This window comes from Hemitrygon akajei, chromosome 12 (genome assembly GCF_048418815.1).
Source record: "Hemitrygon akajei chromosome 12, sHemAka1.3, whole genome shotgun sequence".
NCBI lineage: Eukaryota > Metazoa > Chordata > Chondrichthyes > Myliobatiformes > Dasyatidae > Hemitrygon > Hemitrygon akajei.
The window spans coordinates 2,712,978-2,740,866 of NC_133135.1; the positions used below are offsets into that span (position 1 = coordinate 2,712,978).

At 47.2% G+C, this 27,889-nt stretch overlaps 1 protein-coding gene across 1 annotated transcript in view; it reads right to left on the reverse strand.

Annotated features, from left to right (window-relative positions):
- Positions 1-27,889, reverse strand: part of LOC140737420 (uncharacterized) — a 108,621-nt gene that overhangs the window by 45,833 nt on the left and 34,899 nt on the right. The window contains exons 6-7 of the mRNA XM_073063907.1: positions 22,161-22,243; positions 6,859-6,942 (exon numbers count right to left, since the gene is read on the reverse strand). Coding sequence (XP_072920008.1) covers positions 6,859-6,942; positions 22,161-22,243 — 167 coding nt within the window. The remainder of the gene's footprint in view (positions 1-6,858; positions 6,943-22,160; positions 22,244-27,889) is intronic.

Sequence of the window (27,889 nt, forward strand, 5' to 3'; positions counted from 1 at the left end):
TATCTGCTTCAGCTGCGGGAAGAAGGGCCACTTCGCCAAGGCCTGTAAGTCCAAACCACGAGCAGGGTCGAGCAGCGCCGCGTGCGAAGTATGGGGGTCGCCATCTTGCCTGCACGCCTCGTGCGAGGCATGGGGCGGCCATCTTTGTCGGCGCCACCTCGCCCCGCCCCCAACCCACGGGTGCTTACCGGGCACCAAGACGGCAATGCAAATCTGGCCTCCATGACCCTCGACCAAAGCGCTCCACACCAGCTTGCAAGGCCAATGATGGACATCCTGGTGGAGGGGCACAGGACTAGCTGCCTGTGGACAGGCAGAACTGAGAGTTTTATTCACCCGGACATGGTGCAACACTGCGGACTCGTGACACAGCCGGTAAGCCAGAAGGTCACCATGGCTTCTGGATCGCATTCCACAGACATCCGGGTGGGTTGTGTAGCGACATTGTGGTGCAGGGCACAGAATATCGGAACTTTGTGTTACTGGTCATGCCTCAACTGTGTGCCCCTGTGCTATTGGGGCTCGACTTCCAGAGCCACCTGAAAAGTGTGACAATGGAGTATGACGGGCCCCTCCCACCAATCACTGTCAGAAATCCTCAGTTTTGTGGGACTTCGTCATATACCTCGCTACTGACCACACACACCCGACCCGCACATCCCACCCAACACCATGCCAACAGCCGCGCTACTGACACCACTTGTAGCCTCTCCACCCTCAAGATCCCTCCCCCACCGCTGTTCGCCAACCTGACCCCCGACTGTAAACCTGTGGCAACTAAAACCAGGAGGTACCGCGCGGGGGACAGGGCCTTCATTAAGTCGGAGGTGCAGCGGCTGCTCAGGGAGGGGATCATTGAGCCAAGCACAAGCCCTTGGAGGGCCCAGGTGGTTGTTGTTCAGACTGGGCAGAAAAATAGGATGGTCGTGGACTATAGCCAGACCATCAATAGGTTCACGCAGCTTGACGCGTACCCCTTACCCCGCATCGCGGATGGGGTCAATCAGACAGCTCAGTACAAGGTGTACTCGACCATAGACCTAAAATCCGCTTACCATCAGTTCCCCATCCGCCCGAAGGACCGCCCCTACATCACCTTCAAGGCGGGCGGCAGGCTCTATCACTTCCTGCGCGTCCCCTTCGGTCTCACGAATGGTGTATCTGTCTTCCAGAGGGAAATGGACCGGATGGTGGACCAGTGCCAACTGAAGGCCACGTTCCCATATCTGGATAACATCACCATCTGCGGTCACGACTGGCAGGATCACGACCCAACCTCCAACGATTTTTCCAAGTGGCCAAAGCTCTTAACCTCACCTATAACAGGGACAAGTGTGTGTTCGGAACCACCTGACTTGCTATCCTTGGGTATGTCGTGGAGAATGGGGTCATTGGCCCTGACCCTGACCGTATGCGCCCCCTGTTGGAACTCCATCTTCCCTCCACCCTCAGAGCCCTCAAACGGTGCCTGGGCTTCTTTTCCTATTACGCCCAATGGGTCCCTCACTACGCAGACAAGGCCCGCCCCCGGTCAAGTCCACCGCATTTCCCCTCTCAGCCGAGACCCACGCGACCTTCAGCCGCATTAAAGGGGACATTGCCAAAGCAACGATGCATGCGGTGGACGAGACCATTCCCTTCCAAGTAGAGAGTGACGCCTCCGACTTTGCGCTGGCTGCTACCCTCAATCAGGCAGGAAGGCCGGTAGTATTCTTCTCTCGTACCCTTCAGGGCCCTGAAATTCGGCACTCCGCGGTGGAGAAAGAAGCCCAGGCCATAGTGGAAGCTATTAGGCACTGGAGGCACTATCTCGCCAGCAAAAGGTTCACCTTGCTGACCGACCAGCGCTCAGTTGCGTTCATGTTCAGCAACCAACAGCGGGGCAAAATCAAAAATGATAAAATTTTGAGGTGGAGAATAGAACTCTCCACCTATAACTATGACATCCTGTACCGGCCTGGAAGGCTCAATGAGCCCCCTGATGCCCTATCACGGGCAGTGTGTGCTAGCGCGCAGCTCAACCGGCTATACACCCTCCATGCAGATCTTTGCCACCCGGGGGTCACCCGACTTTACCATTTCGTGAAATCCTGGAACCTGCCTTACTCCCTTGAGGAAATCAGGACGATGACCGGGGACTGTCAAGTCTACGCTGAGTGCAAACCGCACTTCTACCGTCCTGAACAGGCACAACTTATCAAGGCCACCCGCCCCTTTGAGCGACTGAGTGTCTACTTTAAGGGCCCCCTTCCCTCCACTGACCGCAATGTCTACTTTCTCAACATAATCTACGAGTACTCGCGGTTCCCCTTTGCCATCCCCTGCCCCGATACCACTGCCACGTCCGTCATAAAAGCCCTGCGCCAGCTCTTCACTCTGTTCAGATATCCCTGCTATATCCACAGTGATAGAGGGTCCTCCTTTATGAGTGACGAGCTGCACCAGTACCTGCTGGCTAGGGGTATTGCTACTAGTAGGATCACGAGCTATAATCCCCGGGGGAATGGACAGGTGGAGAGGGAGAATGCCACTGTGTGGAAGGCCACACTCTTAGCCCTTAGGTCAAAGGGACTGTCAGTCTCTCGCTGGCAGGAGGTCCTCCCCGAGGCACTCCACTCCATCCGCTCTCTGTTATGTACGTCCACCAATGCCACCCCTCATGAGCGACTCTTTTCTTTTCCTAGGAAGTCTGTCATTGGGACCACCCTACCGGTTTGGCTGACGTCCCCAGGGCCAGTGCTGCTCCGGAAACATGCGAGGAGCAATAAATACTCCCCGATGGTCGAGAGGGTTCACCTACTTTATGCGAACCCCCAGTATGCCTACGTGGTCTTATCTGATGGGCGGGAGGACACGGTCTCCGTCCGCGACCTGGCGCCTGCGGGAGCACCAGATCCCTACCCCAAACACTCCACGGTGACTATGAACCCCGTACCCACCAATGTATATACCCACGAGACACCGCGCACACCAAGCCCTACACAGACTCCTCACGACACTCCCATACTGGGCGCCACGCACACACGAGGGATTACTGACGCCTAACTGGCTGGCACCTCAAGTCAGGCCGGAGCCAGCACAACCACTGTCACCGGTGCTACGTAGATCGCAGCGACAGACTCGACCACCTGATAGACTTAACCTGTAAATATACTTGTAAGAAACTTCACCCCGTGGGGACTCTCTTTTAAAACAAAGGGGGGGGTGAATGTGGTAAACTATGTGTATACCTGTCTGGACACGCCCCTCTGTTGACTACTCCTGTGGCTCCTCCCACAGACCCCTGTATAAAGGCGATTGGAGGCACTGCTCCTCCCTCAGTCTCCAAGATGCTGTGGTCACTTTTGCTGCTAATGAAAGCCTATCGTTTGCCTCCCGTCTCCGAGAGTTATTGATGGTGCATCAGATGGTAAGCTTTGTCTAGCTACTATGGATTACAACTTTGGTGAGGCTGCTCCGTACTTCAAACCACTTCTTCACATACTTGTTGATCTTCCGTTCCATTGCCTCAACATGGGACATTGCCACTTCATAGACAGACAGTGGCCACATTATCCGTGGCATCAGTCCATACTGCAAGCACCACAACTTCAACTTGCCAGGCAAGCCACACTTGTCAACAGACATCAGACCTCTGCTGATCTGTTCTCCTGTCTCTTGAACCCTCTTGGTGTCTCTTAGCTCCTCTGTGTACCATCGCCCGAGGCTCTTAACTGGTTGGTCCTGAATGAATGGAATCTCCTCTCCACAAAGAGTGAAATGAAAGTCAACCAACTTTCCTCTCCTAAGAGCTAGGCTCCTTGACTTCTTGGTCTTGAACTTCATTCTTCCCCAATCCATTAGAGGTCTGAATCTAGATAGTACACTTTACTCCGTGCCAGGACCCAAAAGGATGAGATCGTCCATGAACGCTCATTTTGTTGGCAACTCCCCTCCGCCATCAAGTGCGACGCTTGGTCCCACTGATTCTGTAGCCCTCACCATGACCTCCATGGCTAACACAAAGAGGATGGGTGAAATCGCACATCCCATTGGGATACCAATGTCCAAGCTCTGCCATCTAGTTGTAAACTGCTGCATGGAAAACCTCATCTGGAAATCGTTGAGGTACTGCATAACGAAGTTCCTCACTTTAGCAGGAATCCATAGGAATTCCATCGCAAACTCAATCAGGACATGGGGAACGGAACGGAACCATACACATTTGCAAGATCAAGCCAAACTACAGCCAGATTTCTTCTCAACCTTTTCGACTCCTGGATGGTATGCCATATTATACTAGTAAGTTCAAGGCATCCCGGAAATCCTGGTATTCCTGCCTTCTGCACAGATGTATTTACCAATCCATTCTCTATCACAAATGAAGATATTCTTTCTGCTAACGCCAAACATAATCTTCCCCTCTACATTCAGGAGTGAAATTGATTGGAACTGATTCAAAGTAGTAGAATTCACTTCCTTCAGGATGTATACTCCTTCAACCTCACTCCATGACAAAGAAACAACACCTTTAACAACCTCCACAAGAATTTCCTCAGCTCTTCACACTTCTTAAACACCCTATACGGCACTCCATTAGGTCCTGGCACTGAACGTGACCTTGCCTTTCTGATGAACCGCTGGACTTCTGCCAGTTTGGGTTCTGACAGATCGAACTTCACTCCTGGCTTGGTAGGCTTCACAAGCCCAGAGATGTCGGGCAGAGGAGCCTCCCACTGTTCATTAGAGTAAGGGCTTGCCAGGTGATCCTCACGTTCTTGTCGAGAGATGTTAAGCTGCCCGCTCTTACTTTGTTCAAACAATTTCTTTGTGAACTGGTGAGAGTTCTCAAAGAATGACTTTGCCTTCTCTCTCTTCTTTCTCTAGGTACGTTCCAATGAGACAGGGAAGTTATGGTAGGGTACAGGAACCATGGTGTACAAAGGCTGTAATAAATCTAGTCAAGAAGAAAAGCTTACAAAAGGCTCAGAGAGCTAGGTAATGTTAGAGATCTAGAAGATTATAAGGCTAACAAGAAGGAGCTTAAAAAGGAAATTAGGAGAGCCAGTAGGGACCATGAGAAGGTCTTGGCAGGCACAGGATTAAGGAAAACCCTAAGGCATTCTACAAGTATATGAAGAGCAAGAGGATAAGACGTGAAAAAATAGGACCTATGAAGTGTGACAGTGGGAAAGTGTGTATGGAACCGCAGGAAATAGCAGAGGTACTTAATGAATACTTTACTTCAGTATTCACTATGGAAAAGGATCTTGGTGACTGTAGGGATGACTTGCAGCGGACTGAAAAGCTTGAGCATGTAGATATTAAGTAAGGAGGCATGGGAACCAAGGGGACATTGTTTTGTGGATCCAGAACTGGCTTGCCCACAGAAGGCAAAGAGTGGTTGTAGATGGGTCATATTCTGCATGGAGGTCGGTGACCAGTGGTGTGCCTCAGGGATCTGTTCTGGGATTACTTACTCTTCGTGATTTTTATAAATGACCTGGATGATGAAGTGGAAGGATGGGTTAGTAAGTTTGCTGATGACACAAAGTTTGGAGGTGTTGTGGATAGTGTGGAGGGCTGTCAGAGTTTACAGCAGGACATTGATAGGATACAAAACTGGGCTGAGAAGTGGCAGATGGAGTTCAACCCAGTTAAGTGTGAAGTGGTTCATTTTGGTAGGTCAAATATGATGGCAGAATATAGTATTAATGGTAAGAGTCTTGGCAGCGTTGAGAATCAGAGGGATCTTGGGGTCCGAGTCCATAGGAATCTCAAATCAGCTGTGCAGGTTGACTCTGTGGTTAAGAAGGCATACGGTGTATTGGCCTTCATCGATCATGGAATTGAGTTTAGTAGCCGAGAGGTAATGTTGCAGCTATATAGGACCCTGGTCAGACCCCACTTGGAGTATTGTGTTCAGTTCTGGTCGCTTCACAACAGGAAGGATGTGGAAACCACAGAAAGGGTGCAGTGGAGATTTATAAGGATGTTGCCTGGATTGGGGAGCATTCCTTATGAAAGCAGGCTGAGTGAACTTGGCCTTTTCTCCTTGGAGCGATGGAGGATGAGAGGTGACTTGATAGAGGTGTATAAGATGATGAGAAGCATTGATGGTGTGGATAATCAAAGGCTTTTTCCTGGGCTGAAATGATTGCCACAAGAGGACACAGGTTTAAGGTGCTGGGAAGTAGGTACAGAGGAGATGTCAGGGGTAAGTTAATTTTTTTTTTTTAAATACACAGAGTGGTGAGTGCGTGGAATGGGCTGCCAGCAACGGTGGTGGAGGCGGATACGATAGGTTCTTTCAAGAGACTTTTGGATTGGTAGATGGAGCTTAAAAAAAGAGGGCTATAGGTAACCCTAGTAATTTCTGTTAGGGACATGTTCGGCACAACTTTGTGGGCCGAATGGCCTGTATTGTGCTGTAGGTTTTCTATGTTTCTATATTTACTGTAATTTATTTTTTTCTGGTTATCATGTATTGAATTGTACTGCTGCCGCAAAGTTAAAAAATTTCACGACATATGCCAGTGATATTAAACCTGAATCTGATTCTAATACAAAAGAGGCAGAAAGTTTAAAGTTGATGTGCAGGGCAAGTTATATTTTACAAGGTGGTGGTGTTTCAGAGGCTCTTAGTTAGACATATGATTGTGCGGTGAAGGGAGGGACATTGAATATGTGCTGACAAAAAGGATCAATGAAACTAAGCGAAATCAGTTTAATTAGTTTAGCACAACATGGGTTTGTTCCTGCACTGTACTGTTCTTTGCTCTAGATGGGCTGAATGGCCCACATATGGGCCGAATACCTGATGTAATTCCATGTAGTTAACAGCACTAACCAAGGCATAGCTCCAGAAGAAAGACGTACCTCTAACATCTTAACTTGCAGCTCGTTTACTCGTAGATGTACAGCACGGCACTGGCCGTTGTGCCTGCTGCTGCCATTTTCCACCTGGATAGGCAATTAGAGAATTCATCAGCAGATTACAAATACACTGAAGGCAAGTGTGCAGATTAGAAACATCCTGGCTACATTAAACTGAGTAAATAACTGTCAGCTATGTATCCACAGCGGTTCTGCTAATGAAATCTATTGCCAGGAGGTTCCACTCTGCACCTGCACTGTTCACTGAGGCGCAGAGCGCAGTGGGAGGGGAGATCTGTCGAGGTAATAGGAGTAAATCCAGAAAACTGTAATTAACAACATCCTCCAACTCAGCACCAATGTAGCCTCACCACACACATCAGACATAAACACACACATACACACTCTTTCACACATGTACACACCACACATAAACCCTCACACAAACACACGTACACACGACATAAATCTTCGCACATACACACACATGTACACATCCCTCAAACCCTCACACATACACACTCACACACGTACACATCCTGCAAACCCTCACACACACTCATACACACGTGCACACCCCACAAACCCTCACACACTCACACACACGTGCACACCCCACAAACCCTCACAGACACACTCACACACACGTGCACACCCCACAAACCCTCACAGACACACACACGTGCACACCCCACAAACCCTCAGACACACGCACACACCCCACAAACACTCACATACACACTCACACACACGTACACATACCACAAATCCTCACACATACACACGTACACATCCCACAAATCCTCACAGACACACTCACACACATGCACACACCCCACGAACCCTCACACAGACACACTCACACACAAGCACACACCCCACAAACTCACACAGACACACTCACACACACCCCACAAACCCTCAGACGCACTCACACACACGCACACACCCCACGAACCCTCAGACACACTCACACACACGCACACACCCCATGAACCCTCACACAGACGCACTCACGCACACGCACACACCCCACAAACCCTCACACACACGCACACACCCCACGAACCCTCACACAGACACACGCACGCACCCCACGAACCCTCAGACACACACACGCACCCCACGAACCCTCACACAGACACACTCACGCACACACCCCACGAACCCTCAGACACACTCACACACCCCACAGACACTCACACACACACAACCCACGAACCCTCACAGACACACTCACACACACACCCCACGAACCCTCAGACACACTCACACACCCCACGAACCCTCACACAGACACACTCACGCACACACAACCCACGAACCCTCAGACACACTCACACACCCCACGAACCCTCACAGACACACTCACACACACACAACCCACGAACCCTCACACAGAGACACACACACACGCACACACCCCACGAACCCTCACACAGACACACGCACACCCCACGAACCCTCACACAGACGCACACACACGTGCACACCACACAAACCCTCAGACACACTCACACACACACACCCCACGAACCCTCACACAGACACACACACACACCCCACGAACCCTCACACTCACACACACGAACACACCCCACGAACCCTCACACAGACGCACTCACACACGTGCACACCACACAAACCCTCACACAGACACACTCACACATGCACACCACACAAACCCTCACTCACACACGTGCACACCACACAAACCCTGAGACACACTCACACACACGTGCACACCACAAACCCTCACAGACACTCACGTGCACACCACACAAATCCTCACACAGACACTCACGCACACGTGCACACAAACCCTCAGACACTCACACACAGGCACACACCCCACGAACCCTCACACAGACACACACATTCACACACGCAGACACATATGTACATACCACACATAAACCATTACCGACACGCACACACAAACCCTCAGACACCCTCACCACACATAAACTCTCATACACATTCACACTCTCACAAACATGTGCACATTAATTATATACACAAAAAATTCAGCAGATGCTGGAAGTCCAGAACAACACACACACAAAATGCTGGAGGAGCAGCTATGGAAAAGAGTAAAGAGTCAACATTTCATGCCAAGACCCTTCATCAGGACTGGAAAGTAAGGGGCAGATGCCAGAATAAAAAGGTTGGGGAGGGGAAGGAGGATTGGCTAGATTATGTACAATTATTCCAAGTGTGCAATTACTCTTCAGGTTTTGAAAGATAGAACTTTTCCACAGAAATTTCTTCTGGTTTGTAAATAATCCTAAAGATCTTGGAGCCAAGTCAATTTATTAAACTAAGTACCAGCATGTGAAGCACCGATACAGCTACATAAAGTAATTACACCTGACGCTGGAAATATAAAACATACACAAAATACTGGTCAGGCAGTGTCTGTGGAGAGAGAAACCATCATCATTTTGAATGTGACGCTTCATCAGAAGTAGAAGAGAGAACGATAATGTTAGTTATCAGTGAGAAAGGAGCAGAGAGATGAGACAAAAACAAATATCCATGTAAGGCACAGTGTAAGTAGCTTAATGGGGGAAGTTAACAGCTTCAAAATTCAAAGTAAATTTTATATATTATGGTATAGCAACTTGAGCTTCATTTCAAGCCCTACCTCTAAGGATAAGTTGGCATTCAAGAGACTGCAGACAAGGTTCACAAGAATGATGCCTGGAATGAAAGGGCTAACGTATGAGGAGTGTTTGATGGCTGTGGGCCAGTACTCACTGGAAATTAGAAGAATGAGGGGGAAATCACATTGAAACATTTCAAATATTGAAAGGCTGAGGATGTTTCTAATAGTGGGAGAATCAAGGTTTACGGGGAAAATGGAGTTGATGGACTATCAAACCATAAGACATAGGAGCAGAATTAAGCCTCTCAGACCATCGTGTCTGCTCCACCATTCCATCCTGGCTGGTTTATCATCCTTTTTAACCCCATGCTCCTGCCTTCTGTCCATAACCATTGAGGCCCTGATTAATCAAGAACCTATCAACCTCCACTTGAAATATACTCATTGTCAACTGGAGGCTAGGAAAAGTTAAGATGGTGCTAAACAGTGATTCCTTTGCTTGCATCTTCTCAAACAACTCCATTTCTAACTTTGATATCTCTTTTCTTCCTTTTCAGGGTATAGGGAGTTCTTTTGAAGACCCTGACCTGGAGTTATAATCTGTCTTCAGTACTTTGCAGGAATGGGACCCACTCTCAGGGCCTCACGACTGGTTGCTTTTTGATATCGGGCACGGAGTTTGGAAAAAGCGACTTAACGTACTTTTTAAATCATCAAGCTGTTTGTTATGTCTCCCCTCTCACTATGTGACAGAGACACCTTTTTTCCCCTTATTGGGGAGAGACAGAGAACCTGTGGTATGTCGAATTACCAGGTGAACGTATAGTTTTTGGGGTACTGCAAGTCTGCGTCCTTATTGATGCTTTACTGCACACTTGAGTACTCGGTGAAGGGTGCTGATGCTTTTTTGTCTGCAACGAAAAAGAATTTCAGGATGTAGATTGTATACATTTCTCTGACATTAAACGTACCTATTGAAACCCATTGACTTGGCCTCCACAGCCATCTGTGATAATGAATTCCACAGATTCATCATCCTCTCGCTAAAGAAATTCCTCCTCAACTCTGTTCTAAACGGATGTCCTTCTATTCTAAGGCTGTGCCCTCTGGTCTTAGGCTCACCCACTGTAGTAAATATCCTCTCCATATCCATTCTATCTAGGCCTTCAGTATTCGATAGGTTTCAATGAGATTACCCTCATTCTTCTAAACTCCAGTGAGTACAGGCCCAGAGCCATAAAACGTCGACAGAACCTGAATGTTTCAATTGTGGGGGCTCATCCAGGATCAATTTCGTTGGACGCTGTGTGATTGCCATGATCATCGACCCAGTGGGGCTTAAGTCTGTGCTAAACTATTGGCCGGTAAAGTAATAACGATATGTGTATGGATGCTGCCAGGATTGAGCAGTGGTGTGAATCCACGTGGTTACTGGCAATGAATGTGCGCGTGTTGAGTGGGCTAGATGTTCATACTCCTGATGAATTGTTAATTTGACTTTTAAGTACTGTTAAAGCTGCAGGAAAAGTTATGACTGTGGAGCAAAGGTTTGATAAAATGGCGGGCAAAGATCTTGTTTTAGTTCAGGCTAGCGCTGACGTAATGGCAGTGGAACTGCCTGGTACTAGTGGGGCCCCAGGAGGGGAGGGGGCTGTGTACTGTCCATACTTTCTGGGAGGAGGAGAGTGTAGGGGAACGGGCTGAATTGCAACTCAAGACTCCCCTAGCTGGGGGCAGAGACTTCAAAGACGGGGTGCTCTCAATTCTGTGGATTGAGGGGAAGGAGCGGTCTGATTTGGAATGTCTAAGGAGTCCCTGTCCCCCACTGAAGAGTGGGACTTCTGCATTAGTATCAGCCCTTAGCTCCCTAGTGAATAAATGGAAAAATGCCCATGTTCAAAGCCACAGCTATCATAGGCTCTGCCTGTTCTCAGGAACAAAGCCCACCCCTAAAGGGGAAGAGGAGTATGAGACTTGGGCAGAGCAGACCTCTCAGTTGTTAGATGAGTGGCAATGCTCTCGTAAAACGACAGTGATTGGTTGAGAGTTTGAGGGGGTGGGCTACTGATGTAGTGAGAGCAGTAAAGGTGCAGAACCCCTTTGCCACCATACAAGCACTAGAAAAGGTGTTTGGTGCGATTGGAAGCCCAGCGGAGCTCATGACAGGATTTCTGAATATGTGTCAGGAGAATTGGGGGGAGGGAGAAGCTTTCTGCCTACATCTTTCAGCTAGTGAGGCAGTTAAATTGCTTGAGGCGTAGAGGGGCCACTCAGAAGGCTGAGGTGAATCAGTGAAGAATGAATCAAATAGCGAAAGGCGCCCAGTCCCAGAACCTGATCACTTGGCATCTCCAACTGTCTTGTAAGATGTGCCCCCCTCCCTCATTTGTTGAGCTGATCAGAAAAGTATGAGAGAAGGAGAATGCATCAGAAGTGCGGGAGGGCTCCATCAGCAGGGTACAGTCCTTGGTAGTAGCCCCTTGGGTTGAAGTGACCACAGATAGCTCAACCCAGGGAGTGGTAAATGAGATCATGGCAAAGTTGAGAACTGAGGTCTCCTGGTTGTTTTTCCAACAGGTGTAGCTTCCCCCTCCCCCCCATGCAATGGAGCTGATAGGGGGCACACTATTCAGAGGGCTGCTAGCAGCCAGTTTCCTGCAAGAAGTGGAGCGGCCGGTATTGTCTGCTATGAATGAAGAGGGACACTTCAGGTGGGAGTATGAATGATGGAAACACCTTGGAGAGCAAGCCCTCAGGTACCTAAGCAGAGAGAGACGTCAGGAAAACTTAAGAGACCCAGTGAGGGGACAGCCTGGCATCTTGGGGGGGGGGGGGAAAAACACATTCCCAGCAATATATCAAGGAACACCCCAGAAGCAAAAAAACCCTATTCCTGAAGGCTTAGTGGGGCCAAGCTCCAGTGTATCGCTACGGATAGAGGGTATTTATGCTAGAGCCATACTTGACACAGGGTCACTGGTCACTTTGCTGTACCATTTGTTTTACAACCAGTATTTGATGCATTTACTATTGACGCCACTCAGTGCACTAGAGATCTGAACGTAAGAACATAAGAAATGGAAGCAGGAGTAGGCCAACCGGCCATCGAGCCTGCCCCACCATTCAGTAAGATCATGGCTGATCTGTCCGTAAACTCAGCTCCATCTACCTGCCTTTCTTCCTCCAAGCCCCATCAGACTCAATATCCAGAGCCTAGACTGACACCAACCTACTGCTCTCTACTGTGCCTATTGTCTTTATTGTACTGCCTATTATTTATTGTACTGCCTGCACTGTTTTGTGCACTTTATGAAGTCCTGTGTAGGCCTGTAGTCTAGTGTAGTTTTTGTGTTGTTTTACATAGTTTCAGTGTAGTTTTTGTATTGTTTCATGTAGCACCATGGTCCTGAAAAACATTCTCATTCTTACTGTGTACTGTACCAGCAGTTATGGTCAAAATGACAAAAAAAGTGACCTGACTTTCCCCCATAACCCTTAATTCCCATACTATGTAAAAATCTATGTAACTGTATCTTAAATATATTTAGTGAAGAAGCCTCAACTGCTTCCCTGGACAGAGAATTCCACAGATTCACCACTCTCTGGGAAAAACAGTTTCTCCTCATCTCTGCCCTACATCTTCTCCCCTGAATCTTGAGGCAATGTCCCCTAGTTCTAGTCTCACCTACCAATGGAAACAACTTTCTTACTTCTATCTTATCTACCCCTTTCAAAATTTTGTATGTTTCTATAAGATCCCCTCTCATTCTTCTGAATTCCAGAGAATATAGTCCCAGGCAACTCAATCTCTCCTCATAGGTTAACCCCTTCATCCCTGAAATCAACCTAGTGAACCTCCTCTACACAGCTTCCAAAGCCAGTATATCCTTCCTCCAGTATGGACACCAGAACTGCCCACAGTACTCCAGGTGCAGCCTCACCAGTACCCTGTATAGTTGCAGCATGACCGCTCTGATCTTGAATTCAATCCCTCTAGCAATGAAGGCCAACATTCTGTTTGTCTTCTTAATAACCTGTTGTACCTGCAAGCCAACTTTTTGCGATTCGTGTACAAGCACTCCCAAGTCCCTTTGCACAACAGCATGCTGCAATCTTTCACCATTTAAATAATAATCTGTTCTACTATTATTCCTTCCAAAGTGGATGATCTCGCATTTACCAACATTGTATTCCATCTACCAGACCTTGGCCCACTCACTTAACCTATCTATATCCCTCTGCAGACTCTCCACATCCCCTGTACAATTTGCTTTTCCACTCAGTTTAGTGTCATCAGCAAATTTTGCTATGCTACACTCAGTCTCCTCTTCCAAATCATCAATGTAAATGGTAAACATTGGTAAATGGGCCCAGCACCGACCCCTGTGGCACCCCACTCACCACTGACTGCCAACTGGAGAAACACCCATTTATACCAACTCTATGCCTTCTATTGGTTAACCTATCCACTATCCATGCCAATACACTTCCTCTGACTCCATGCATCTGTATTATATTTATAAGTCTCTTATGCAGCACCTTATTGAACGCCTTCTGGAAATACAAGTATACGACATCCACCTGTTCCCCTCTGTCCACTGCATTCAATAAATCCTCAAAAAACTCCAGTAAGTTTGTCAAACAGGACCTGCCCTTTCTGAATCCATGCTGCATCTGTCTAATGGAACCACTCCTTTCTAAATGTTTCATTATTTCTTCCTTAATGACAGCTTCGAGCATTTTCCCAACTACAGATGTTAATCTAACTGGCCTATAGTTGCCCAGCTTTAGCCTACATCCCTTTTTAAAAAGTAGTGTGACATTTGCTGTCTTCCAATCCACCGGGACCTGCCCAGAGTCTAGAGAGTTTTGATAAATGATTACTAACGCACCTACTATAACCTCCACCAATTCCTTCAGCACCCTGGGATGCATCCCATCAGGACCAGGGGACTTATCTACCATCAGGCCCTCTAGCTTGCTCATCACCATCTCTATAGTGACAGTGACTTTATCAAGGTCCTCACCTCCCATTTCGCCCATAACATCCTTCTTTGGCATATTAGACGTGTTCTCCACTGTGAAGACCGACACTAAATAGTCGTTCAATGCCTCAGCCATTTCCTTATCACCCAATATCAATTTCCCCTTCTTGTCTTCCAAGGGACCTATGTTGACTTTAGCCACCCTCTTCCGCTTTATATATTTATAAAAACTTTTGCTATCTGTTTTTATATTTTGTGCTAATTTACTTTCATACTCCATCTTCCTTTTCCTCATTTCTTGCTTAGTTGTTCTTCGTTGCTTTTAAAAGTTTTCCCAATCCTCCAGTCTCCCACTACTCTTTGCGACTTTGTACACATGAGCTTTTAATTTGATACTATCTTTTATTTCCTTAGTTATCCAAGGCTGTCTCTCCTCACGCTTACTGTCCTTACTTTTGACTGGAATATTCTTCTGTTAAGCACTGTGAAAAATATCTTCGAAAGTATTCCACTGTTCCTCAGCTGTCGTACCAAATAGCCTGTGCTTCCAATCCACATTAGCCAACTCCTCCCTCATCCCACTGTAGTCTCCCTTGTTCAAGCATAATACACTAGTTTTAGATCTATTTTGTCCTCCATCTGTATGCAAAATTCAATCATACCATGATCACTCTTTCCAAGAGGATCTCCAAATACAAGATCATTAATCTTACCTGTCTCATTGCACAGAACTAGATCTAAGATAGTATTTTCCCTTGTAGATTCACTAACATGCTGCTCAAGAAAGCCATCATGGATGCGTTCTATGAAGTCCTCCTCAAGACTTCCTTGACCAACCTGATTCACCCTATGTGGAAGTTAAAATCCCCCATGACAACTGCCATCTTAGTGCGAGTAATTATCCATATGACGGTTATTTGTCAGTGAAGCTGGAGCTTTCAAAGGCCGATGTGGGAGTGGCTGAGGTCCTGGATACATTAGTGCTGGTTTTCCAGGACCCCGTTGAAAAGGGCGGATTCAGTTCTTGTGGGGACAAATACTCCTGTTGTGAGAAGGCTGATGGCAGCCTGCAAGGAGAAAGCTGGAAAGAGTTTTCTGAAGACATTGTCCATTCAGTGTCCTGAGCTGCTTTTGAGGAAGTGCATGGGCACACTGGGCCAGATAATGAGCTTAGATGAGGGACTGTGTGGTTCACCTAGTTAAAGCCACGTGTTATGGCCTGGGGAAGTAGCGAGAGTGATGGGAAACCCCAAAATCCCCGGAACGCCTGAGGCCAAGGCTCTCTTGATGGATGCTCTGGAAGATGATGAAGAGGAATCAGGCGTACCTGCTGGGGTACCGGTGAGGCCTGAACTGCAGAAGCCCTCAAGTTGTACAGGCAAACAGGACGGCAGTGATTGTCAGGAACACTGTGAAGAGGGAGGTCACCTTCAAGCAGGGGATGCCCCGGTGCATCTTTTCCCGGTGACAGTGATGTCTAGTGTCCCTGTGAGACAAGCTGGGGAGAAACGAACTGAAAAAGGGGGAAGTTGACCGCCAGGTCATTCAATTTTAGGGACTTCCCAGTTCCTGCAGATTGGAAGAGGAGATTGGTAGAGAAGATGTTGAAGCTGGAAGGTATCTTTTCCATTGACAAGTTTGATGTGGGTTGCTCTAAGAGCACTCGCCACACTATCCGAGTGACAAGGACACCCCATTCAGAGAAAGATTGCGGCGACTGGCCCCTGCAGAGGTGGAAGACGTTCAGCAGCATTTGTGTAAATTGAAGGAAGTTGGGGCCATCACTGAGTCCAGAAGCTCCTATGCATCTCCAATAGTGGTGGCTTGGAAGAAGAATGGGAAGGTACGGGTGTGTGTGGTCTATAGGACTCTGAACAGGTGTACCGAGGATCGAGGACACACTGGTCTCCCTGAGTGGTACGAAATGGGTCAGTGTGCTGGACTTCATGAGTAGATATTAACAGATCCCCATGAGTGAGGCCAACAAAGAAAAGACAGCATTTATAAGTCCACTGGGATTCTTTCAGTTCGAAAGGATGCCCCAGAGCACATCAGGAGCCCCTATGACCTTCCAGATGTCTTGGAGAAAAAGTGGGGGAAATGTACTTGCTTGAAGTATTGGTGTATCTGGCTGACCTCAGTGTTTGAGTCCACCTTGGAGGAACATGAAGCGAGGCTATTGAAAGTGCTGGGCTGCCTGAAAGCTGAAGGGTTAAAGCTTTCCCTGGACAAGTGCCAGTTCTGCAAGATGCCTGTCAGCTAGGTTGGGTACATAGTCCCACAGGAAGGAGCAGTAACAGATCCGTCTAAGATAGAGGCAGTGACCACATGGCCAAGGCCCCAGACTGAGAGTGCTTTGCGCTCGTTCCTTGGGTCTGTGGGTACTTTTGGAGGTTCGTAAAGGGCTACGCAAAAGTGAGTCACTCTTTAAATCAGCTTCTGTTTGGTTACCCTCCCTTGGGGAAGAAAGAAAGGACAAAAGAAGAGGAGGGTAAAGTGTACCTTAGCCCTTTGGAGCCTTTTGGACCAAAGTGAGATGCGAAATGTGAAGGGGCCTTTCAGTCACTGAAGGAGCTGCTGACCCAGGCGCCTGTGCTGGCTTTAGCAGATCCCCAATTGCCATATGCAGTACATACAGATGCCAGCAGACAGGGCTTAGGGGTGTCTTGTATCAGGATCAGAGCACAGGGTTGAGACCTGTTGCATTTGTCAGCCCGAGTCTGTCACCTTCTGAGAAAGCTATCTCATGCACAAGTTGGAGTTTCTGGCGTTGAAATGGGCTGTGGTGGATAAGCTGAGTGACTATCTCTGTGGTGCCAAGTTTGAGGTGAGGACAGACAACAATCCCCTAACTTACATCCTGACCTTGGCGAAACTGGATGCCACAGGCCATCGGTGGTTGGTGGTGTTGTCTGCCTATGATTTCAGCCTGAAGTACCGGCCGGGGTGCCGGAACATTGATGCTGATGCTTTGTCCCGACACGCGCATGAAGGGCTGGACAGGGACGAAGAGTGGGAGAGTGTTCATGCCCCGGGGGTGAAAGTCAAGTGGCAGTTTGCCATCATGGTGAAGGCAGACAGAAGGCAAGGGAAGGATCGAGTGGTAGATCAATTGGGAGCTTCTGATGGTGCCATTCTACAAGTTTACTGTAACCTGAATGCTCTGAAGACAAATCAGTTACCAGAATTGAGTTCTGGGGAATTGTCAGCAGCTCAGCGAGATGATCTGGGCATCGGTACCACTTGGTCAGCAGTCAAAAAGGGAGACATGGTTCAAGCGGAGAAGACAAAATGCACTGAAGTTCCTCCATTACTGAGAGAATGGCCCAGACTGGATTTGAGGAACTAGATCCTATATTGGGTCACGTCACCTCTGGACAGGCCGTGGCGTTGCCAGCTGGCTCTGCCTGAGAAGGTTCAGAGGATTAGGTTGAAGCCTCTTCATGATGATTCTGGACACTTGGGGGCTGAACAGACCTATGGATTGCTCAGAGACCGATTTTACTGACCCCAAATGAAGCCGGGGGTCAAAGAGTACTGTCAGTCGTGCACTCGTTGCTTGTGGAGGAAGATGGTGCCCGTGAGGGCTGCTCCGTTGTCTCACCTGCAGAGTGCGAGGACCCTTGTCCTGGTGTGTATGGATTTCCTGTCACCCCACACACAGGGGATAATTTACAGCAGACAATTCACCCACCATGTGTTTGGGATGTGGGAGGGAACCCACATCTCCTTGCAGACAGGGGTGGAGGTCAGGATCGAGCCTGGGTTTGTGGAGCTGGGAAGTAGCGGCTCTACCTATTGGTGCAACCATATCATCTTTTGTGTTCATGCCTTTAGCTCATTACCTCAAGGATTAAGGATCAACTTTATTCACTTTTGCATTTACATGCATTAGGAATTTGCTGCGGTGTGTTGGTCAGGGTGTGACTTGCAACAACAAAAACAAAACATTAACAATTATAAAGCAGAAAGAACTATATAAAAGTAAAGCTGGAGGTTAAAGTATACATATGGAATATAATGAGCATAAATGCAATTCTGCATGCTATCATAGAGAGCATCCTCACATCAGCCATTACTGTCTGGTTTGATGCCGTATCCTCTCACAATATACAAAAACTACCTGTCAGATCAGCAGTAAAGATCATTGTCTGCAGTCTACCATCTCTGCAGGAGAGAGATAAATGGGTGACTGTCAGGAGAGGGAAGAGAGAGCATCAGGTAGTGGAGAGCACCCTTATGGCCGTCCACCTCAACAATAAGTAGTGTTGGGGGGAAAAATCAACATACCTGGGAAGTAACAGTGGCTGTGCCTCTGGCACTGAGTCTGACCTTATGGCTCAGAAGGATAGGGAACAGAAGAGCATGGCAGCAGTAATAGGGGACTCTCTAGTCAGGGGGACAGATAGGTGATTCTGTGGGTGCGAAGAAGAAACAGAGATGGTAGTTTGCCTCCCAGGTGCGAGGGTTCATGATATTTCTGAACGCGACCACAATATCCTGAAATGAGAGGGTGAACAGCCAGAAGTCGTGGTACATATTGGTACCAGTGACACAGGTTGAAAAAAAGGGAGGAGGTCCTGAAAGCAGAATACAGGGAGTTAGGAAGGAAATTGAGAAGCAGGACCTCAAGAGTAGTAACCTCGGGATTGCTGTCTGTACCACGCAAAAGTGAGGATAAGAAGAGAATGAGGTAACAGATAATTGCATGGCTGAAGGATCGGAGCAGAGGGCAGGGATTCAGACTTCTGAATCAATGGGACCTCTTCTGGGGCAGGAGTGACCTGTACAAAAAGGACAGGTTGCACTTGAATTCAAGAGTGTTTTTTTTTAAATGGACCCCTAATAGCAACAAGGACATTGAGGAGCTGATAGAGAGGCAGAAATGAACCTGGTCAGGTGTCAGATCTCTCAGTGGGAGAGCATTTTGATCACAACTCTATCTCCTTTACCATAGTGCTGGAGAGGGATAGGAGCAGACAATTTGGGAAAATATTTAATTGGGGTGGGGGGAAACATGATGCTCTTAGGCAGGAACATGGGAGCATAAATTCGGAGCAGTTGTTCTCAGGGAAATGCATGGCAGAAATGTGGCAAATGTTCAGGGAGCATGTGCATGGTGTTCTGCATAAGTGTGTTCCATTGAGGCAAGGAAAGGATGGTAGGGTCAAAGAACCATGGTGTACAAAGGATGTAGAAAATCTAGTTAAGATGAAAAGCTTACAAAAGATTCAAGAGACTAGGTACTGATAGAGTTTGAGAAAATTACAAGATTGCCAGGAAGATTGCTTAAGGATGCCCTTACACCTCCTCCCTCACTACCATTCATGGCCCTAAAAAGTCCTTCCAGTTGAGGCGACACTTCACCGATGATGCTGTTGGGGTCATTTACTGTGTCTGGCGCTATGACCTGTAGATCGGTGAGACCCAACATAGATTGGGAGACTACTTCGCCAAGCACCTACTCTCCGGTCTGCCAGAAAAAGCAGGATCTCTCATTGGCCACCCATTTTAATTCCACTTCCCAGTCCCATTCCAACATGTCTATCCATGAGCTCTTCGATTGTCGTGATCAGACCACACTTAAGTTGGAGGAATAACACCTTATTTTATGTTTGAGTAGCCTCCAGCTTGTTGGCATGAACATCAATTTCTTGAACTTTTGGTAATGCTTCCCACGCCTCCCTCCCATCCCCTCCCCCCCGCTTCACCATTTCCCACCCCCCCATTCCCCTCTCTCACCTCATCTCCCTCTGGTGCTCCTCCCCTTTTTCTTTTTTCCACGGCCTTCTGTCTCTTTCACCTATCAACTTCCCAGCTCTTTACTTCATCCCTTCCCCTCCAGGTTTCACCTATCATCTGGTGTTTCTCTCTCCTCTCCCCACCCCTCCCACCTTTCAAATCTACTCCTCAGTTTTTTTTCTCCAGTTCTGCCGAAGGGTTTTGGCCCGAAACAGCAACGATACTCTTTTCCAAAGAAGCTGCCAGGCCTGCTGAGTTCCTCCAACACTTTGCGTGTGCTGCTTGCATTTCCAGCACCTACAGATTTTCTTTTGTTTGAGCTCAAGAATGAAATTAGGAGAACTAGAAGGGGCCACGTGAAGGCCTTGGTGAGCAGGACTAAGGAAAACCCCAAGGCATTCCACAAGAATGTGAAGAACAAGAGGATGGGCCGTGTGAGAATCAGACCAATCACGTGCAATAGTGGAAACGTGTGCATGGAGTCAGAGGTGGGTAGTAGAGGTACTTAATGAATACTTTGCTTTAGTATTCAACAGTGAAAAGGATCCTGACAATGGAGGGGATGACTTACGGCAGACTGAAATGTTTAAGCATACAGATATTAATAAAGAAGATGTGCTGGGGCTTTTGAAAAGCATTAAATTAGATAAATCAATGGGACTGGACGAGATATACCCCAGGCTACGTTGGCGCATGGCCAAGTGGTTAAGGCGTTCGTCTAGTGATCTGAAGGTTGCTAGTTCGAACCTTGGCTGAGGCTGCATGTGTGTCTTTGAGCAAGACACTTAAACCACACATTGCTCTGCGATGACACTGGTGCCAAGCTGTATGGGTCCTAATGCCCTTCCCTTGGACAACATCAGTGGCGTGGAGAGGGTCATTTTTATAAATGACGGATGAGGAAGTAGTAGGGTGGGTTAGTAAGCTTGCTGATGACACAAAGGTTGGGGGTATTGTGGATCGTGTGGAGGGCTGTCAGAGATTACAGTGGGACATTGATAGGATGAAAAACTGGGCTGAGAAGTGGCAGATGGAGTTCAACCCAGACAAGTGTGAAGTAGTTCATTTTGGTAAGTAACATTTGAAGACAGAATATAGTATTAGTGGTAAGACTCTTGGCAGTATGGAGGATCAGTGAGATCTTGGGGTCTGTGTCTCAAAGCTACCCAAAGCTGTTGTGCAGGTTGACAGTGTTGTTAAGAAGGCATATGGTGTGTTGGCCTTCATCAATCATGGGATTGAGTTCAAGAGCCCTGAGGTAATGTTACAGCTATACAAGACCTTGGTCACACCCCACTTGGAGTACTGTGTTCAGTTCTGGTCACATCACTACAGGAAGAATGTGGATACTACAGAGAGTGCAGAGGAGATTTACAAGGATGTTGCCTGGATTGGAGAGTGTGCCTTATGAGAATGGGTTGAGTGAACTTGGCCTTTTCACCTTGGAGCAACGGAGGATGAGAGGTGACCTGGTAAAAGTGCATAAAATGATGAGAGGCATTGATCGTGTGGATGACCAGAGGCTTTTTCCCAGGGCTGAAATGGCTAACACGTGGGGGCACAGTGTTAATGTGCTTGGAAGCAGGTAAAGAGGGGATATCAGGGGTAAGTTTTTCCACACAAAGAGTGGTGGGTGTGTGGAATACACTGCTGATGATGGTGGTGGAGGCGGATACAATAGGGTATTTTAAGAGACTCACAGATAGGTACATGGAGCTTAGAAAAAAAATAGAGGACTACGCAGTAGGGTAACTCTAGGCAGATTCTAGAGCAGGTTACATGTCAGCACAACATTGTGGGCGAAAGGCCTGTAATGTGATGTAGATTTCTATGTTCTATATCAGTTCTTGGCCTTTTGCCTCCCAGCCCCTTTCCTCATCCCCACGCCCCCACCCACCTGGCTTCCTGCTCCTCCTGGCACTATGTTCCTATTCTACAGGGGATACGCAGTCCTCACCATGCTGACTCACCCATAGGCTACCGTCCTCCAGTCTATGAATACCCCGTCCACACATGTTCACTTCCCCACATGGCTCACACCGTTGGCCTGGGTCTAAACTGTAAAACAAAACAGAAAATGGAAGTTTAGTACTGGTTACCACTGAAATACCAATGGCATGGAGATGGCCCCTTGAGGCCATAACAACTACCTACCGAAACTGTTCGGATGTTGTTCCCATTTCATAGGGCACAGGAGCAGAATTAGGCTATTTGGCCCATTGAGTCAGCCCTACCATTCCATAATGGCTGATCCATTTCACTCTCAAACCCACTCTCCTGCCTTCTCCTTGTTACCTTGCACTTCCTGACTGATCAAGAACCTATCAACCTCCGCTTCAAACACTCCTGATAACCTGACCTCCACAGCTGCTGTGGCAATTAATTGCACAGCTTCATCCAACCTCTGGCTAAAAAAATTCCTTCTCATCTGTTCTAAATGTTGGTTGTGTCCTCTGGGCCTAGATTCCCTCACTATAGGAAACATCCACTCCACGTCCACTCAGTCTAGGCCTTTCAATCTTCAACAGATTTAAATAAGATCATCCTCATTCTTCTAAATTCCACTGAGTACAGGTCCTGAGCCTGAAGCGCTCCTCCAGGATCATTCTCATGTACCTCTTCAGGATCATCTCCAATGTTAACACATCCTTTATTAGATAAAAACCCCAAAGCTACTCACAATACTCCAAGTCAGTCCTCACTAGTGCCTGAAAAGCCTCAGCATACATCCTTGCTTTTATATCCTAGTCTTCTCAAAAAGAATGCAAACATTGAATTTGCCTTCCTTGCCACCAACTCAACCTGCAAATTAACCTTTAGGGAATCCTGCACAAGAACTCCCAAGTCCCTTTGCACCTTGGATTTTTGAATTTCTGCTCTGAATAAAATAGACTATGCTTTTATTCTTTCTACCAGAATGCAAGACCATACACTTTCATCTGCCACTGTATTTCAAGTGCCATTTCATGGCCACTTTGCCCTTTCTCCCAATCTATCCAAGTCCTTCTACAACCTCCCTGCTTTCCAAACACTACCTTCCCTCAATCTATCTACATACCCGACCACAAACTTGGCACAAAGCTATCAATTCCATCATCCAAATCATAGACATACAACATAAAAAGAATCAGTCCCAACACAGACCATTGTGGAACACCACTAGTCACCATCAGCCAATCAGAAAAGGCTCCCTTTAGGCATCCTGCTGAACGGTCTCAGCCAGAAACATCACTGTACTCTTTTCCTAGATGCTGTTGCTGAGTTCCACCAGCATTTTATGTGCATTGCTCCTTTTATTCCCACACCCTGCCCATTGCCAATCAGCCAATGCTCTATTCATGATGGTATCTTTCCTAAAATTCCAGATTCCACCCCTCCTGCACACATTGGGGGCAATTTACAGTCAATACTATTGGTGAAGGATTGACCCTGGGTCTCTTTCACTGATTCTATGTCATGGTGCCACCCTTAATTTCCTTGTGTAGATTTTTAGGTCTCACCTAAGAAAAAGGCCCACTGACCTTGGAGGCAGAACGAAGCAGATTCAGCAGGCTAATTCCTGGCATGAAAGAATAATCATACCAAGAGAGGCAGCAAAATTTGGGTCAGATTTGCTTGGAGTTGAATGGTTTTATTCAAGTGTATAAGACTGGGAGGGTGCATGAGAGCAGAGATATTGGGATTGTTCCAGTAATCTCCCACCCTCTCACTTTTATTCTGGCTTCTGCTCCTTTCCTTCTCAGTCCCCTGTCCAACCTTCATGCCGGCCTCCCTCCCCCAACCCCCATCCCACCCTCGCGCTGGTTCCCCCCACCCTCCCCTCGCATCGGTCCCCCCCACCATCTGACCCTCACACCAGTTCCCCCCAACCCTCACACTGGTGTCCCCACCCCCCCCCCCGTCCAACCCTCACACCGGTTCCCCGCCCTTCTCCATCCAACCTTCACACCAGTTTTCCCCACCCCCACCCAACTCTCACACATATCATCCTCACACGACTCATCCTCTCTAACTCCGTCACTAGTCATCCATCCCAACCCTCGCACTGGTTATCTTGACCAACCTTTACACTAGTCATCTTCTCCAACACTCACACTGGTCATACTCGCATTTTATTTATTTAGAGAAACACCGCAGATAAACCCTTCAAGTCCAACAAGCCACACCACCCAGCTACCCCTGACAACCACCGATTTAATCCTAGCCTAATCACAGGACAATTTACAATGACTAATTAACCTACTAACCTGTACATTTTAGGAGCTGGTTGTGGATTACAGGAGGAATGGAGATGGGCTAACCCCTATTGACATCAATGAACCTGGGGTTGAGAGGGTAAAAAGCACCCACATCACCAAGGACCTCACGTGGTCTGTACACACCAGCTGTGTGGTGAAAAGGCACAACAGCGCCCATTTCATCTCAGGCGGTTGAGGAAGTTTGGTCCCCTCCAAATCCTAAGAAATTTCTACAGGGGCACAATTGAGAGCAACCTGACTGGCTGCATCACTGCCTGGTATGGGAACTGTACCTCCCTCAATCACAGGACTCTGCAGAGAGTGGTGCGGACAGCCCAGCACATCTGTAGTTGTGAACTTCCCACTATTCAGGACATTTACAAAGACAGGTATGAAAAAAGTGCCCGAAGGATCATTGTGGGCCCGAGTCACCCCAACCACAGGCTCTGGGACAGCATCTTCCATCAGTCCATCAGACTGATTAACTCACGCTGATTTGAGCGTATTTCCATGTTACATTGACTGTTCCATTTATTATAAATTACTGTGATTCCACATTGCACATTTAGACAGAGACGAAATGTAAAGATTTTTACTCCTCGTGTATGTGAAGGATGTAAGAAATAAAGTCAGTTCAATTCTTTGGACTGTCAGAGGAAACACAAGCTCTCAGGGAAGGAAGATACAGGTTGCTTACAGAGGACACCAGAACTGAATTCCGAACGCTGATGCCTCAAGCTGCAATGAGTCACACAAACTATATACAACCACAGTGCCCTCGTGTAGGCACTTACTCCCAAAAGTGCTCAGTAGCCACCTTCCTAGCTCCAGCTCCCACAGGGCTGTATATCTGGAGGTGAAGGATTTCTAAATCCTGATGGAATTCTTGTCTTGTCTGGAGCACAGACAGCGTTCAAGGACTGAGGAAGGATGGGCACTTAACTCTAAATATCCATCAGCGGCTGGGCTGTTTGGCCCTCAGAAGGGGCAGTCGCTCTCTCACTCTGAATGCCATGGCTCAGACTTATTACTGGCAGATACAGCTGATCTGTGTCACTGCAATTGGAGGATTACCAACAATGTCCACAAGGGCAGAATGGGGCTAGCGATGCTTTTCCTGGTGTTTGTGTGGGGTACAAAGTTCAACATAAATGTATTATCAAAATACATACGTGTCACCATATTTATTTTCTGGCAGGCATTTGCTGGAACACAAAGAAATACAATACAATGAAAAATGACAAACAACTAATCACAAAAGACAAACTGTAAATAAAAAGAGATAGACAGATAGATAGCTAGGCAGATAAACAGATGGATAGATAGATAGATAGATAATACCAAGAACACGAGTTGCAGAGTCCTTGAAAGTGAGTCCATAGTTTTTGGAATTAATTCAGTGTTGGGGTGAGTGAAGTCATCCACACTGGTACAGAAGCTTGATGGTTGAAGGGTAATAACACTAGCAGGGATGATGACAGAACAGCAATGGCTGGTGTTTCTGTGGGATATTCGGAAGGCGCAGGAAAGATACATCCCAAAGATGAAGCAGTATTCTAAAGGGAGGATGAAGCAACCATGGATGACAAGGGAAATCAAAGACAACATAAAAGCAGAAATTAGTAGGAAGGTGCAGGATTGCGAATCTTTTAAAAACCAGCAGAAGGTAACTAAAAAAAGCCATAAAGCGAGAGAGGATGAAATATGAAGGTAAGCTCACTAACAATATAAAAGATTATGCCCAAAGTTTTTTCAGTTATACATACAGTATAAAGAATAAACGAGAAATGAAAGTGGATAACAGACTGCAGGAAAATGACATTGGAAAGGTAGTAACAACAGAAAAAGAAATGGTGGAGCAACTTAAGTATTTTGCATCAGCCATCACCGTGTAAGACACTAGGAGAATGCCAGATTGCAAGTGTCAAGGGGCAAAAAGTGAGTGCACGCTGTTACTAAGGAGAAAGTACGAGGGGTAATTGATAAGTTTGTGGCCTAAGGTAGAAGGAGTCAATTTTAGAAAACCTAGCACATTTATTTTTCCTACATTTACACACTTAGTCCAATGGTCGTGGAGCATACAGATCCCTTCTCTGCAGAAGTTGGCATCTTGGATCCCCAAAAGCAGTCCACAGCAGGGGTGATTGATAAGTTTGTGGCCTAAGGTCAAAGGAGATGAGTTATTCAAACTCTCTGCATTTTCACTCAAAGAGTTGAACTGCACATGTATGTAACGAGAGCTGTACAACTCATCTCCTTCCACCTTAGGCCATGAACTTATCGATCATCCCTGCTGTGGACCACCTGGAGGTCTAAGACACTCTCGTTACATGCACGTGAAGGTCAACTGTTTGAAAATGCAGAAAGTTTGAAGTTAATAACTCATCTCCTTCAACCTTAGGCCACAAACTTATCAATCACCCCTGTCATGGACCACTTCTACAAAAAAGGATCCATATGCTCCAAGGACCGCAGGACTAAGTGTGTACATGTAGCAGGGGACTATGTTGAAAAATAAATGTGCTAGGTTTTCTAAAATTGACTTCTTCTACCTTAGGCCACAAACTTATCAATCATCCCTTGTACTTGGGAAACTGAAGAGTCTGAAGGTAGATAGGTTAACTGGACCAGATGGACTACCCCCCCCCCCCCCCCCCCCCCCCCCCCCCCCAGTGTTCTGAAAGAGGTAGCTGAAGAGATTGTGGAGGCATTAGTAATGATCCTTCAAGAATCACTAGATTACGGAATAGTTCCTAAGGACTAGAAAACTGTATATGTCATTCCATTCTTTAAGAAGGGAGGCAGACAGGAGAAAGCTAGTTAGCCTGACCAGTGGTTAGAAAAATGTTGTCAAGGAGCAGTGCCTCAGAAAGGCAGTGTCCATTATTAAGGATCCCTAGCACTCAGGGCATGCCCCCTTCTCTCTGTTACCATCAGGAAGGAGGTACCATGTCTGAAGACATACGTTCAGTTATTTAGGAACAACTTCTTCTCATCTGCCATCCAATTTCTAAACAAACATTGAACACTACCTCACTATTTTTTCTATTTCTGTTTTTACATGACTTATTTAGCTTCAGTATTTAACATACGGTAACTTACTGTCATTCAATTTTTTACCTATATTTGTGATGTATTGCATTGTACTGCTGCTGCAAAGGCAACAAATTTCACAACATATTAAACCCGATTCCAAATAATTAAATGCTGACAGGATTAGCTGCAGTCCTGTGGAGATTCTCAACACAGGGAAGTGCTTTGAGGTATTATTGATCTACAGCCACACCCACCACCACACACCACAATGAAGGCCTAGCCGCTGTCGGAGGCCCCGAAGGAGAGGAGGAGAGAATGAGGCAACAGAGGAAGAGAATGTTGGCAGAAAACAGCAGCGCATGTCTTCTGAGGATAGGTTAAGCCAGCTGGGGATTTTCTCCTTGGAGCGAAGGAGGATGAGAGGT